The sequence below is a fragment of the Puma concolor genome, chromosome A2, assembly GCF_028749965.1.
Source record: "Puma concolor isolate L17-30 chromosome A2, mPumCon1.1.hap2, whole genome shotgun sequence".
Classification (NCBI taxonomy): Eukaryota; Metazoa; Chordata; class Mammalia; order Carnivora; family Felidae; genus Puma; species Puma concolor.
This window is the reverse complement of record NC_141668.1, coordinates 89,297,809-89,313,365: the sequence shown is the minus strand read 5'-3', so window position 1 is coordinate 89,313,365 and position 15,557 is coordinate 89,297,809. Positions and strand designations below refer to the sequence as shown.

Genomic DNA, 15,557 nt, shown 5'->3' with positions numbered 1-15,557 from the left:
ATAAGTAAACATTTAAAAAATAAAATAAATAAATAAATAAATAAAATAAAAGGTCATGAGTTTCTCCTTGGATAGACTAGTGTACCTCAGTTTACAATCCACAGGCTTGATCGCCCATCTTCACAGATTTAGATATCTTACAGATTCCACTAAACCGTGAAAATATAACTCAAATCCCATTCTTGGGGGTTGGGCGGGGGGGGTCGTTAGCACCACTGTAACTGGAAGGCAGCACACTTTCACAAACTGTTTGTCTCAGCTTCCTGAAATCAGTGAGGCTGTTCCATGCTATGTCAATTTAATATGACTGAAAACTTAATTTTTTCTCCTACTTGAACCACTGTAGGTACACTGTTATATAGTTTCTGTTTCTTTTTCTGGAAGGCCTATATCTAACCTGTTGTCACTGATTGCCTTCTATCCTTTACTTTCTTCCCTTGAGCAAAAATATGTCTCTGATTTGTACCATTGGAAACCTTTTTTTAACCCAAAATGCCTTAGGTAAAAAAGAAGAAATCTGGATTGTTGACGACTTCATTATTGATGGGAATAATCTAAACAACCCTCTGATGCTTCTGGATACATTTGACTTTGGACCCAGAGAAGACAATTGGTTTTTCTATCCTGGTGGTAACATTGGTCTTTATTGCCCATATTCTTCAAAAGGAGCCCCGTAAGTCTTTAATTGAGATGCTAAAAATAAAACCACTGCTGTACACAAATCATGATGAACTTTTGCCTTAATGGATTTCTGGTTTTCTTATATAACAGTGAGGAAGATTCAGCTATGGTGTTTGTTTCAAATGAAGTTGGTGAGCATTCCATTACCACTCGTGACCTGGATGTGAATGAGAACACCATCATCCAGTTTGAGGTACTTGACTCTGTTCTATCAGAAATGCTTTCAGTTGTATCTTGAACAAAAGCCAGGAAAGCGAAGGAAAATCTCAGATAATTTCATGCATTATAACTTCCCATTTTTGTGCAAGGACCAAAAAAGGTTTTACATCACAATTCATTTTTATTAGCAGAACCAATTGTCCTACTAAGGCTTACTTCTGAATTTTTGTCCTTTATGTATTACATAGTCTCCCACCTACTACAATGGGAAGTTGTTGAAATAAATTATTTTAAACATTTTAAAAATGAAAAGAGCCATGCTAATCTTGTGTTATTGTTTTCACGGTTTTTATGCGTTTAAGACCCAGTCAACATGATGACCATTATACCCTGCCAGCACATTTCTATGATGTGTATCATGGTGCCGTGAATTTTAACACCACACTATTTTTATAATTTTTGTGTATTTCATTAATATTCATGGACCCCTTATAATTTTGAGGAGAGCAAATTAATAATGTATAAAAGAAAACTTTTATGTGTTTTGAAGACTTAGATAAAATCAGCAGAAGCAAGGGTGTGCTGTGCCAGCATTCAATATCATTAACTTTCAGAGGTGCTTGTTTCGTAGCTGAGGTCTATATCAATCTTTGGGAAGACATAAAATAGTGCCTAATTGCATCAACAAAATTGTGAATATTTGTTTTATTTTTTTTTTTTCATATGGGTCTTTAAATTTTTTTATATTTTTAATTTTATTTTTTATTTTTTTAAATTTACATCCAAATTAGTTAGCATATAGTGCACCAATGATTTCAGGAGTAGATTCCTTAGTGCCTCTTACCCATTTAGTCCATCCCCCCTCCCACAGCCCCTCCAGTAACCCTCAGTTTGCTCTCCATATGTATGAGTCTCTTCTGTTTTGTCCCCCTCCCTGTTTTTATATTATTTTTGTTTCCCTTCCCTTATGTTCATCTGTTTTGCCTCTTAAAGTCCTCATGTGAGTGAAGTCATATGATTTTTGTCTCTCTCTGACTGACTCATTTCACTTAGCATTACACCCTCCAGTTCCATCCACATAGTTGCAAATGGCCAGATTCATTCTTTTTGATTGCCGAGTAATACTCCATTGTATATATATACCACATCTTCTTTATCCATTCATCCATCGATGGACATTGGGGCTCTTTCCATACTTTGGCTATTGTTGATAGTGCTACTATAAACATGGGGTGCATGTGTCCCTTCGAAACAGCACAGCTGTATCCCGTGGATAAATGCCTAGTAGTGCAATCGCTGGGTCGTAGGGTAGTTCTATGTTTAGTTTTTTGAGGAAACTCCATACTTTTTTACAGAGTGGCTGCACCAGCTTGCATTCCCATTGAATATTTGTTTTAGATTAACTATCTGTAGCCTCTAAATTAGACTTCTCTTTTGCCTCTCAAAAGTTCAGAGACCAAATGATGCCTTCGTGGAGAAATTATTCTGTATCTACTTTAAACTTTGTTTTATTTTCTAATTCTATTTTAAGTTACTTAAATAACTATTATATTTTCTAAATTGATGCTTAAATGTTAATAAAAAGTAGTGCTTGTGGCCCTGTTCTGTTATCAAAAGGATCTAGGTAGAAACAAATGCCTGTAGTTGAAAAGTTTATCAAATGTTGATAGTTTACTCATCAAAAGGCACAAGGAGTAAGTTTAACAACAAAAATTATAAATATATCCAGTTGCTACAACAGCAAGAAAATATTAATCTCAATTGCAAGAGGGGAAAATTTCATAGAAAGAATTATATGCATTTATTTAATTAAGTTTTAGTTTATTTACTTGAAAGCGTGGAAAAAGGAATGAAGTGGTTATTTACCTAATGATTAAGAGGATCTTTCTGAGAAACACTCTCCCTGTGCCAGGGAAATGGTGACAGTAATTATATTTTGTTTTGTTTTAATATTGAATACATATTAAAGTTTCTTCACATGCAAAACTTGGGGGGTTATTTGTAAGGTGTCACAAGAAGGAAAACAGAAGCTCTTCCAGGTCTCCTGGATGGCTCAGTTGGTTGAGCGTCCGACTTCGGCTCAGGTCATGATCTCGCAGTTTGTGAGTTCAAGCCCTGCATCAGGCTCTGTGCTGACAGCACAGAGCCTGGAGCCTGCTTCGGATTCTGTGTCTCCCTCTCTCTCTGCCCGTCCCCTGCTCATGCTCTGTCTCTCTCTGTCAAAAATAAATAAACATTAAAAAAAAAAATTTTTTTTTAAAAGAAGCTCTTCCTATTTAGCAGACTGAAAAAAAAATAAATAAATAAACAAACAGCTAGTGGTTAGAAATAAGGAAATGGTCTTTTCATTACGACTTCCTTGGCTTGGCTATGAAAGTAGGCCAGAGGTAAAATTTGGACTCTTTGCCACACTCTGCCTTCCCCACTTCCTAGCTTTTTATAAAATGAGGGAAAATAAAATTTTTATGAGGTCCTTTGAGGTTCTTTATGAAAAAATTATTATTTGAAGGTAATATATGATATTACTCAGTTAGGCAAAACAGAATTTTAGAGTGTTAAATATTTCAGCAAGACAGTTCCCAGGAAAATGGACTCTCGAGAAAATAATGAAGTGGTGAATCATTTCAAGGCTTGTTGCTCTGAAGTAATTTGTATGATTTTTTTTCTTCTTCCCCAAGATCAATGTTGGCTGCTCCACTGATAGCTCATCTGCTGATCCGGTCAGACTGGAATTTTCAAGGGACTTTGGGGCGACCTGGCACCTGCTACTCCCCCTGTGCTACCACAGCAGCAGCCACGTCAGCTCCCTGTGCTCCACCGAGCACCACCCGAGCAGTACCTACTACGCGGGGACCACCCAGGGCTGGAGGAGGGAGGTCGTGCACTTCGGGAAGCTGCACCTTTGTGGGTGAGGACACCGCACTTTTCTCATTGGACGGTTTTCTCACTGATGTCATCCTTGACTTGCCACTTCGTCAGGGGCATCTTCCAGCTTACGTTTCTTCCTCATTCTCTGCTTCAGCAGATCACTGGATGTTCAAAACATAGGACACTGAGCTGACACTACTCACTTATAGTTTGAGGATAGATTTAAAAGAGCGCTCCATGGACTCCACCCTGTAGTGGTTTGTATCCCCATGGGTCTTTATTAGATCACTTAAGAAGCAACAGAAATACGATTCTCTCCTAATGTAATTCTCCCCCCTCCTGCCCCACCTCCCAATATAAATGCAGTTAGAATTTTATGACTTTCAGGGCGCCAGGGTGGCTCAGTCAGTTAAGTGTCTGACTTCAACTCAGGTCATCATTTCACAGTTCACGAGTTCAAGCCCCGCATCAGGCTCTGTGCCAACAGCTGAGCTTGCTTTGGATTCTGTGTCTCCCTCTCTCTGTGCCCATGCCCAGCTTGTGCTCTGTCTCTCTCTGTCTCTCTCTCTCAAAAATTAATAAACGTTTAAAAAAAAAGAATTTTATGACTTTCAGACATCTACCTGTGTCCCTTGTGTAGGGAGAGGGCACAGCTGGAGGATGGAACCCCACAGAAAATCTAGATGTCTCATTAAAAAAAAAATTGCTCCACTCTCTCCCCCACCCCCCGCCCCAGGCATTTCTGCTTTTTCAACCTCTCTCAGCATTCTTGTTACATATATTTGACTCTTCTGTTGAAAGCTATTTGGAGATAAAGGACTTCAATTCTAATAGAAATGAAATGAAAAGTATGGTTCAAAATATAAAACTAATAATACAAGTGAACAAAGAGAGGAAGTCAACAAAGCAGGCTGCCTCTGAATTTGTCTTTTCTCTCAGAAGAAAGAACTCATTCTTTCAGGGGATGTCAAGAAAAGAAGAAAGTACTAATATACTTTCAAGATGGAAATAGATTTACATTCCCAATGTGAAACTCAGCGTAATTAGAAGGCTTGGGTCTTCAAGCAAAACTACTAATACCTAGTACTTTTCCAAAAGGGTGAAAGTGAATTTTCACATGTCTGCATTCTCTTTGAACATAAATCCATTTGCTTCTCATCATATCATCAGCATAATTTTTATAATTTGACTGCTAAGGACTTGAATATTTTGTACTTTCAAGTACATCATTTGGTAATTCTTGCTATTACACCAGGATATTATCCCAATGGAAAATCCCAACTGTTTAAAAAAAAAAAAAAAAAAGGCATTACTAAGCAAAATGTCCTCAAGAAGATAGAGCTAACAGTTCGGCCAGCACAACCAGAAAGCTGCCATTGTGGACGGTGGGAGGATTGTGTGTAGAAGAATAGGGCAAGGAGAAATAGCTCAGGAAAAACTTTTCAGCCAAAATCAGTTGTATTATTTAAGATTATATGTTGCAGGAAATATAAAGAGGCTTACCAAAAAGTAGAAGAGCTTACTGGAAGCATACTGGGGAAGTTGCATGGACCCCACCTAGAAAGTGTGAGGACCTCAGCAAAAGGAGTGTGGACCCCCATTTTTATCATGCTGACTTTACTCTCACTCAGCAAATCACAGTTCTCATGTGCTGGAACTCTTAATTCCATATTTCTGGGAAAGAAAATCTGAGTCACTCATCTACAGCCAGAAAGCTAAGCTATGGAACAGAAGCCTAGCTGTCAAAACTCCATGTAGTTAGCATAGGCAGAGAAAAGGCCTACTGGCCAATCACACAGACACCTATGACCAAAACCTTAACCATTATGGTATTGTTGACAGCCCCAAGCTTTCTCTCTCTCTCTCTCTTTTTTTTTTAAGTTCGTTATTTTGAGAGAGAGAGCGCGCGCATGCACACAAGTGGAGAAGGGGCAGAGAGAGAAGGAGAGAGAAAATGCCATGAGAATCTCCTCACTGACAGCATGGAGCCCTATGTGGGGCTCAAACTTACAAACTGTGAGATCATGACCTGAGCCAAAATCAAGAGTTGGACGCTTAACCAACTGAGCCAATCACGCACCCCACCAGGCTTTCTCATTAATGGACCTCTAATTTCCTCCTGTTCTCAGCTAAGAATTGGATTAACTAGGAAACAACCCTGAAGATAAGTTGTAGGCCTTGAGCTAAATTTTTTTAACAACTGAGACTTGTTTCAGCAAGTTCCCATATGGAAATAATCCTCTTTAAAGAAGTATGCAGTAAAGTCACAGGACAGTGCCCCAGTGTCATGGAAATCACCAAACTTACCATTGGTAATGTCCATTGGGCTGTGTTGATGCATAGGGAAATACAATTTGGAAATCTGAGCAAGAGAAATTACAAGGCAATATAATTTGAACAAGAGAAATGTATATATTTTCACCTATTGGTTTGGGGTGTCAGTTTAAAGTATACCTCCTCCAATTTTAAAGGTACAGAACTTAGACCATCATGCTATTTGTACTCCGTGTCATTTTTATTTCCATAAAAAAAAAGTATATCTGTTGAAGAGGCCTGCCCACTCTCAGAATGGTTTAAACCTACCTTTCAAATTGCCTTCAACCATTTCTTGCAAAGAGAAGATTTTGCCTTCATAGTGTTGTCTAGTCCATGTTTCAGTAAAAGAATTAGCACCCTTCTTAAAACCCACACAGGCATGACTTGCTGAAAGGCAAAAGTTAAATTTTCTCTAACTCAGTGAACCATTCCTTGGTTTGTATTCAACATGGTGCATAGTGACAGCACAAGCTAGATGCTAAAATATATATTTATAACCCATATTTAAATGACCCCTTTCTGTGCACCTTACTAGGCACCAGGTACCCAAAAAGTATATGAAATGTTTTCAGGTGCAGAAATGACCATTTTTGCCTCCACATACAGTCCGTTCACATTTGAAGCATGAAGTATTGAGCTTTCATCGAGTTTTATTCACATCACCTTTGTGTCCTTTTTGTCTAGAGTCTTTTTGTGGTTAAAACTTCCTAATTGCTTTTGCTTTACACACTTTCATAATGAGTCAACCAAAACCCCCGTTTAATGAAAGCACTGTTGTTTGCTTGCAATTTTAAGTTTACGTTTAAAAAACAGGTCCTTTTGAATACCACTGGCTTGGGAGAACAGACGCTGACATTCATCAGGGAGGGTGGCAGTGAGAAATTTTCAAAATAAGATTTCAGCAGAAGGGAACCACAGTGGAACCAGACCCTTCAGCCCATTTATCATAGTGCTTGCAGTTTCCGTGTCAAGGCAGGTGAACAATAATAAATATCCAACCAAGGTGGTTCATTTGTATTCAGAACATTTGAATAAATAAGAAGTTCAAAAAAATCCATGTAGGCTTTTGTTCAAAGGAAAACTCTAGCCATTTCCCTCAGCTCAGCAGTCTGAAAGTTCAAAGGGTAGAAAGTGCTTCTTGCCAAGACTAAACTCTGACAAGTATTTTAAAATAAAATGTAATTATGAACTGGCATTTTGGGAGCAGCTCCATATAGTGGGAGTCTTGATATAAACAATGAAATTAGGGTTAAAATTATATGTGGGAACTTGACTCCATCTGCTTTACTATCTACTAAACTTTAGAAGCCTTATAAATACTTCTGAAATTGACTTCTAATTTCTGTTTCTCCTTATTTAATTCTGAATTTGGTATCTATGATAACTGGAAATGGGACGAATTCACAGGGTACAAAAATGAGTGTGTATGCCATGTCTGTAGCCATGCCCTCAAAAACAAACCCGTCTTCTTTGAACTGAGTTTTGTGTATAATAAAATACTAAACTATTTCTCGACTGCTACCTAAATATGTAGGTTATTTCCAAGAAGCTAACTTATCATCAACAATGTGATAGCACAACAATTGTGATAGCACAATTTACTTACAAATAAAAGAGAAAATTGGGGCGCCTGGGTGGCGCAGTCGGTTAAGCGTCCGACTTCAGCCAGGTCACGATCTCGCGGTCCGTGAGTTCGAGCCCCGCGTCGGGCTCTGGGCTGATGGCTCAGAGCCTGGAGCCTGTTTCTGATTCTGTGTCTCCCTCTCTCTCTGCCCCTCCCCCGTTCATGCTCTGTCTCTCTCTGTCCCAAAAAAATAAATAAACGTTAAAAAAAAAAAATTAAAAAAAAAAAAAGAGAAAATTATCTTTGATTTAAAAAGAAATTAAGATGGGGCACCTGGGTGGCTCAGTTGGTTAAGCATCTGACTTCAGCTCAGGTCATGATCTCAAGGTTCGTGAGTTCAGGCCCACATTGGGCTTTCTGCGGTCAGCAGAGAGCCTGCTTTGAATCCTCTGTCCCTCTCTCTCTGCCCCTCCCCTGTTCATTCTCTCTCTCTCTCTCTCTGCTCCTCTGCTCACTCTCTCTCAAAAATAAATAAAGGGGTGCCTGGGTGGCTTAGTCAGTTGAGCGTCTGACTTCGGCTCAGGTCATGATCTTACAGCTTGTGGGTTCGAGACCCACATCGGGCTCTGTGTTGACAGCTCAGAGCCTGGAGCCTACTTCGGGTTCTGTTTCTCCCTCTCTCTCTCTCTGCCCCTTCCCCACTCACACTCTGTCTCTCTCTCAAAAAATAAAAAAAATTTTAAAAAAATTGTTTAATATATAAATAAACATTTAAAAAAATAAAAAAGAAAATCTTTAAAATAATAATAAAAAAAGTAATTAAGAAATAAGAGGCATCTAACCAAACAAATTTGATTTTGTCACTCCTCTCTTTAAAATAATCTTGTGCGGGCACCTGGGTGCCTCAGTCGGTTAAGCATCCAACTATAGCTCAGGTCATGATCTCACAGTTTGTGAGTTCAAGCCCCACATTAGGCTCTGTGCTGACAGCTCAGAGCCTGGAGACTGCTTCAGATTCTGTGTCTCCCTCTCTCCCTGCCCCTCCCCTGCTCGCACTCTGTCTCTTTCTCAAAAATAAATAAACATTTAAAAAATTAAAAATTAAATTAAATAATCTTATGCAGTTCTCTGTTACCAATAGGATAAAATCCAAAAACCTCAGTCTGGCTCTTGAGGCTCTTCACAACAAATGACAAACAACATATAGTGTATATGAAACACTGTACTGGGCACCACAAAAGAGTCAAAGAAGAAAGAGGCATAGGCATTGGCCTCTAGGAGCTCAAAATTAATAGGGGAAATAGGTACACTTTTAAATATCTCCAGCTGGGATAACTATAATAATGGAAATTCTGTCAAAAATATGGCAGAGAGAGAAAGTAAAGGACTAGTTATTTCCCATATGACCCAGCAATTCTATCATTCTACCCAAAAGAATTGAAAACAGGTATTCGAGCAAATGCTTATACACAAATGTTCATAGAAGCACAGTTTACAATAGCCAAAAGGTAGAAACAAACAGATGTCCATCAGCTGATGAATGGACAAAGAAAGTTGGTATACCCATACAATGGAATATTATTCAGCCATAAAAAGGAATGAAATCTGATACTTGCTACAACCTGGGTGAACTTCAGAAACATTATGCTATAAGAACAAAGCCAGACACTAGAGGTCACATATTGTTTGATTTCATTTATGTGAGATATCTAGTATAGGTAAATCCATGTGGAGAAAAAGGAGATTAATGGTTGTCAGGAGCTGGGAGTAGGGTGGTATGGACAGTGACTACCGAATAGGCATAGGGTTTCCTTTTGGGGTGATGAAAATGTCTCGGAACTCCATAGAGGTGGTGGTTAGCTCACGCTGTGCATGTGCTGTCACCAGGTTATATGCTTAAAATGGCTAATGGTTACTTTTATATTATGTGAATTTTACCTCAGTTTACTAAAAAAAAATTAGTTATGCAGAGTGTAGACAGATAGGGTGGAGGCAGCTTCACCAAAGAAGTCAATATTGAAAAAGATGGAAGGTCAGTTGGAATTCAACCCAGTGATAGGATTGGGAAGGGCTTACAGGAAATAGGAACATAATTGGCAAAATCCTGGAGATTGAGGAATAGAGTTTGTGTTCTTGAAATGTCAACTCATTTTTTCTACTTCTTGATTGTGGTGCAGAGGTGGTAACTGCCCACTACTCATTGATCAGATGTACTTACTTTGAAAGCGTATTGTTCTGTTCATTCCATTTTAAAAGACTTGTACCTCTTTTCCAGATCTGTGCGTTTCAGATGGTACCAAGGATTTTACCCTGCTGGCTCTCAGCCCGTGACATGGGCCATTGACAATGTCTATATTGGTCCCCAATGTGAAGAGATGTGTAACGGACATGGGAGTTGTATCAATGGAACCAAGTGTATATGTGATCCCGGCTACTCAGGTCCAACTTGTAAAATAAGCACCAAAAATCCTGATTTTCTCAAAGATGATTTTGAAGGTAATCACTTAAAATAAGTTCTATGTAGCTTTGAAAAAGACTTACATATTAAATGCAGGTAATTAAAAGAAGTGATCATTGAGGCACCTGGGTGGGTCAGTGGGTTAAGCATCCAACTCTTGATCTCAGCTCAGGTCTTGATCTCATGGTTGTGAGTTCAAGCCCTGCATTGGGCCCCACACTGGGCATGAAGCCAACTTAAAAACAAAAAAAGTAATCATTAAGTTCCACTTTAATATTTCATTATTTATCCTTACAATTGAGACCACCCATGCCTTCAGTTAGTTCTGAATTGTATAAGGTTCTTTTTTTGAAACAATGGTCAGTGAGAATGAACAAGACCATGATTGAGAAAACTAAAGCTATTTTCACCACTTTTTCGATCACGTGTAATTTATGATTAATGATAATTTTAGAAAATGTTTCCCCACTGGATATTATATGTAAGCGATGAACCACGAGAATCTACCCCAAAAACCAAGAGCACACTTTACGCACTGCATGTTAGCCAATTTGACCATAAATTATATATTTAAAAAAAAAAAGAAAAAGAAAAAATGTCTCTAGAGGGTTAATCTTGGGTAGAGGGAACAAGTTTCCAGAAATGTAAATTCCTGTCATTGTTTGTCATCAACTCAATAAGCAGCCTCTCATTGCTTTCTGTACCTTGGTTTTATATCTAGAATCTAATGTCATTATGTATGATGGTAATGTTATAACGTAGAAAAAAAGGATATAACATGATGATAATGTTATACTCTATAACGATTGAAATTATTCACAATTATTATATCCCTTGGAGATATACTCTGATAAAACAATGGAAAAATATTCTAAGAGAACGTCTTGAACTAATGTCATGGCTATGTGTTTTAGAGTAGTGAGATTAAAAGCTTTTTTTTTCTTTTCCCCAAGTTGCTTATAAAATTGTTATAATTATGGTTTTAAAGTACATTTTAATATTGGGTATATTAGGTATATCAATACGATGAAGTATGATGCAGCCATAAAAAGGAATGAAACACTGATGGATGCTACAACATGGATGAACCTTGAAAACATTATGCCAAGTGAAAGAAGTCAGACACAAAAGGCCACAAATCATATGACTTCATTAATGTGAAACCTCCAGGATAGTCAAATCCATAGAGACAAAAGGCAGATTAGTGATTGGCAAGGGGAATGACTGCTTAATGGGTATAAGGTTTTCTTTATGGGCGATGAAAAAGTTCTGGATCTAGGTGGTGGTGATGATTGCACAATGTGAATGTGAATGTACTAAATGCCATGGAGTTGTTTGCTTTTAAACTGTTGGAGGGAAGCCTGGGTGTCTCAGTGGGTTAAGTATCCAACTTCAAGCTCAGGTCATGATCTCATGATTTGTGGGTTTGAGCCCCGCATCAGGCTCTGTGCTGACAGCTCAGAGCCTGGAGCCTGCTTCGGATTCTGTGTCTCCCTTTCTCTCTGCCCCTCCCCCACTTATGCTCGCTCTCTCTCTCTCTCTCTCTCTCTCTCTCAAAAATAAATAAACATTAAAATTAATAATAATAAGGGGGCCTGGGTGACTCAGTCAGTTAAGGTCATGATCTCATGGTCTGTGAGTTCGAGCCCTGCATTGGTCTCTGTGCTGACAGCTCAGAGCCTGGAGCCTATTTCAGATTCTGTGTCTCTGTCTCTCTGTCTCTCTGTCTCTCTGTCTTTCTCTCTCTCTCTCTGCCCCTCCCCACTCATGCTTTGTCTCTCTCTCTCTCTCTCTCTCTCTCTCTCAAAAAAACATTAAAAATTTTTAAATAATAATAAAATATTGGAAGAGATAAATTTTGTGTTGTGTGCATTTACCACAATCAAAAAATTCTCTAGATCTAAGGTAAGTATCCAAAGAGATTTATAAGGACAGTATTTAGAAAATATTAAATTACTCTGTAATGTCTCCCATTAAAACTGTGTTTTTAAAAAATATTTTATAACACCTGCCTGATACTGTCTTCAGAGTAGCAAAGATACAATCAAAAAGCCAGTGGAAAAGCTACATTATGCTCTTACTTTTGGCCAGAATCACTCTCTGACCAGCCAGTGTCATTTTCTGCAGCATAGAAGAGCAGAAAGGAAGGACCCATCTGGCTAGACCATAGATACTCAGAAAAAGCCTTCTTCCCCCTTCTATCATGTGGACCCTTAAATTATCCAGCTAAGTTTAAACAATTCACACAAGCTAAACTGTTGAAGAGACCTCTTATCCCAAAATCTATGACTTCGATATTTATGACTTTGTATTTCAAAACTACATAAGGCCCTTGTCCTTTAAAAAAGAATATGCCTATATTTGTGGTCATAGGTAAATCACATTTACTGCTTTTTTTTTTTTTTCAGGTCAGCTAGAATCTGATAGATTCTTATTAATGAGTGGTGGAAAGCCATCTCGGAAGTGTGGAATCCTTTCCAGTGGAAACAACCTCTTTTTCAATGAAGATGGCTTGCGCATGTTGACAACACGAGATCTGGATTTATCACACGCTAGGTAAACATTTTGGGATGCTATTGAGAAACCACATTGTGATAGACAGTAACAGAACATAAGTACATCAGAAAAAAGCAGACATGTGAAGGGCAAGGCTATCCATGGGACATGCTGAGCTGCTGTCTTATCTAAGACTCCATTAAGACATGATGTACATAATTTCTATTCTAAAACAGAGAGCTTTGCAAAATAAACTAGATCAGAAATGAAACATAGCTAAACAGACAAAAGTTAATATCAAGACAGTGATGGTTATAAGACAGTGACTAGGATATGACAATGTTTAACTTCCTTTCACTTCCAGAAAATAATGTTGCATCTTTTTTATCCACCTTCTAGAGAATACTTTTCATGAGCACTTGGACTACGTGGAAAATTATCTACACCATGCTTAGTAAAAGCTTAACTGAAATACCATGCATCCTCCAATTATTCACAATTGATTTTATATCCATTAGCAGTTTAAGTAAAAAATATTTGAAGTGTAGCCTTATTCTTTGTAAGCCTTTCTTTGCAATGATTTGCTCCTGCTTTCTAGGTACTCATTTTCTGACTTGAGCACAGCCACTGAGAAACAAACATTTTAAACTGGCTCAGAGGATTATGTCCTGTCAAGATGTATATCCCTTGATCACTTGATGAGCCAAAAACTTAGCCAGGAAAATAAAGAAGACAACTTAACATGTGTAAAATGGAACCCTGACCTATTTTTTGCAAGTGAACAAAGAAGTCGTGTTTTTGTTTTTCAGAACATTTCAGAGAATCTTAAAATGTATCTCAACATATTTATCCTTCTCTTTCACCTAAATCTTTTATTTTATTGAATTATAAATTTGAGCATGCCTCATAAAAATACAATTCTGTGAGATAATCTTACTATTATAGAAAGCAAGATTTTATTTATCTTCATCCTATTTTAATGCATGTGGTTTAATTTGATGCTTTTTATTTCAGATTTATCATTAGCAGCCAAGTTCTCTAATTTAGAAATTATTAGATCTTTCCAAAATAATTCTGACATAGATTTGTCCATAACTAAATTAATATAAACATTTCCCAATACAATAGACAATAGGCTAAAAGGCTTTTTTCTGTAAATGGTTATTGTTTTTATAGTTCTAAACGTCACTAGGCACTATGTATTTTTTTTCATTAATCCAGTGTTAAAAAGCTCCATTATTTATCTCATCTCAGTAGCATGCTGTGTGGGATTTGCATATATTGACCTCAAAATGCTCCATGTAAAATCCCAATTTTCTTGGGGTTATGAGATAAATGAGTGCCCAGTTAATGGAGATGGGGGAGGGGAGGAACCCATGAAGAATGCATGGTTTTATATATGGAACTGATAACTTTCATTATGAGCCCCAATATGCTGCCTGTGTTTGACATGCATACATAATTGGGTGTATGTGTTGGGTTACACATGAAATTTATTCTGCATTACCAGCTAGCATAGTGGCCAGACCAGGCACCAGCCGCTTGCCTGCCAAAGATAACATGTGAGCTAGTTTTCCTTGGCACCCCAGCTGGTTGCTGCCACTCTGTCCACCTCCCTGCCAGTTGGAAAGGCTGCCACTGGCTGGCCGCCATGATTCTCGACGGCCAGTCTCATCCATCCCAGACCCAGCAATAGTCAGAGGCTGGCACAGCCCACTATTACCACCACCCCACACTCACTTTCCTGCCCCTGGCACAAAAGACAGAAAAGAGGCCCAGGCTCGACACACCTCTTCCAAAAGATGCCTGGTCTTTCACAAAGAGGTACTACAACTGCTGAATTTAAATGTGTCTCCCCAAAACCAATAACATGAGATCTGAAAAACTGGTAAGACCTGAAAATGGATGATTTCACCAATTAACGGCATAAACTACATTCATAGCATTCTTCCAGCTTCAGATACTAAGGACAAATTTGTCTTAAATAGATAGCAATACACACTCCCAAACTTGAAGAGGCTTTGGACCCCTCCCATCTTCTTATAGAGTAGCAACAGGATTGGGGAATGCTCAGTTCCCTCAGACTCTCCTCTGTGGAAGGGTACAAAATATAAACTTGAGTACAGAATTGCCTTTTTTTCATTTCATTAACTCTCTTACATTAACAAGGAAAATTGGGATTTGAAATGATTGCTTTAGACACTTGTTAAATCATCATATTCTTTAAAACCGTGCACTTTCCCCGTATTACCCTGTGTGCTTGTCTTATGTTAATAGTGTGCATTTCTCACTGAAGTGAAAAAATCTACAGTAAACTTTACTCATGTCAGATTCGTGCAGTTCTTCATGAGGCTGGGATGTGGTAAAGGTGTTCCTGACCCCAGGAGCCAACCCGTGCTTCTACAGTATTCACTCAATGGCGGCCTCTCATGGAGCCTCCTTCAAGAGTTCCTTTTCAGCAACTCCAGCAATGTGGGCAGGTACATTGCCCTGGAGATACCCTTGAAGGCCCGTTCCACTTCTACTCGCCTCCGCTGGTGGCAACCATCTGAAAATGGGCACTTCTACAGTCCCTGGGTTATCGACCAGGTCAGTCCACTCAGGATTAACTATTGTAATGTTTGGCACTTGAGCTGCATGTGGCCTACAAAGCATCCAGTCCGGCCCCCTCGCTCAGTAGAGGAAGCCCAGGACCAACAATTGAATGACTTGCCCAAGGGCATACAGCTAGATTAGATATGGCAGTTAGCTTCCTTTCCTTCTCTTTTGCTTCAATTGCCTGAGCCTATAAAAACCAGCAACACAACAGAAGGCCCAGGTCCTGCTCATAGAGAATTCTGCCATATGGATAGAGGGACTTTATCAAGTGTGATGTGAGGTTATAATTCTCTGAAAAGGAAAATGTGCAAATTAGCACTGGTACCACATGCAGTAGTTTACAAATCCTCGTTCCTAGCCTTTGAAGAAGAAATAAGTAAATATTCCTAACGGCCTCATGGACACCTCTAAACGATC

At 38.6% G+C, this 15,557-nt stretch overlaps 1 protein-coding gene across 2 annotated transcripts in view; it reads left to right on the top strand.

Annotated features, from left to right (window-relative positions):
* Positions 1 to 15,557, top strand: part of RELN (reelin) — a 535,402-nt gene that overhangs the window by 454,597 nt on the left and 65,248 nt on the right. For both annotated transcript variants that reach the window (XM_025929644.2, XM_086696880.1), the window contains exons 39-44: positions 502 to 673; positions 772 to 874; positions 3,519 to 3,748; positions 9,864 to 10,084; positions 12,455 to 12,602; positions 14,873 to 15,131. In XM_025929644.2, coding sequence (XP_025785429.1) covers positions 502 to 673; positions 772 to 874; positions 3,519 to 3,748; positions 9,864 to 10,084; positions 12,455 to 12,602; positions 14,873 to 15,131 — 1,133 coding nt within the window. The remainder of the gene's footprint in view (positions 1 to 501; positions 674 to 771; positions 875 to 3,518; positions 3,749 to 9,863; positions 10,085 to 12,454; positions 12,603 to 14,872; positions 15,132 to 15,557) is intronic.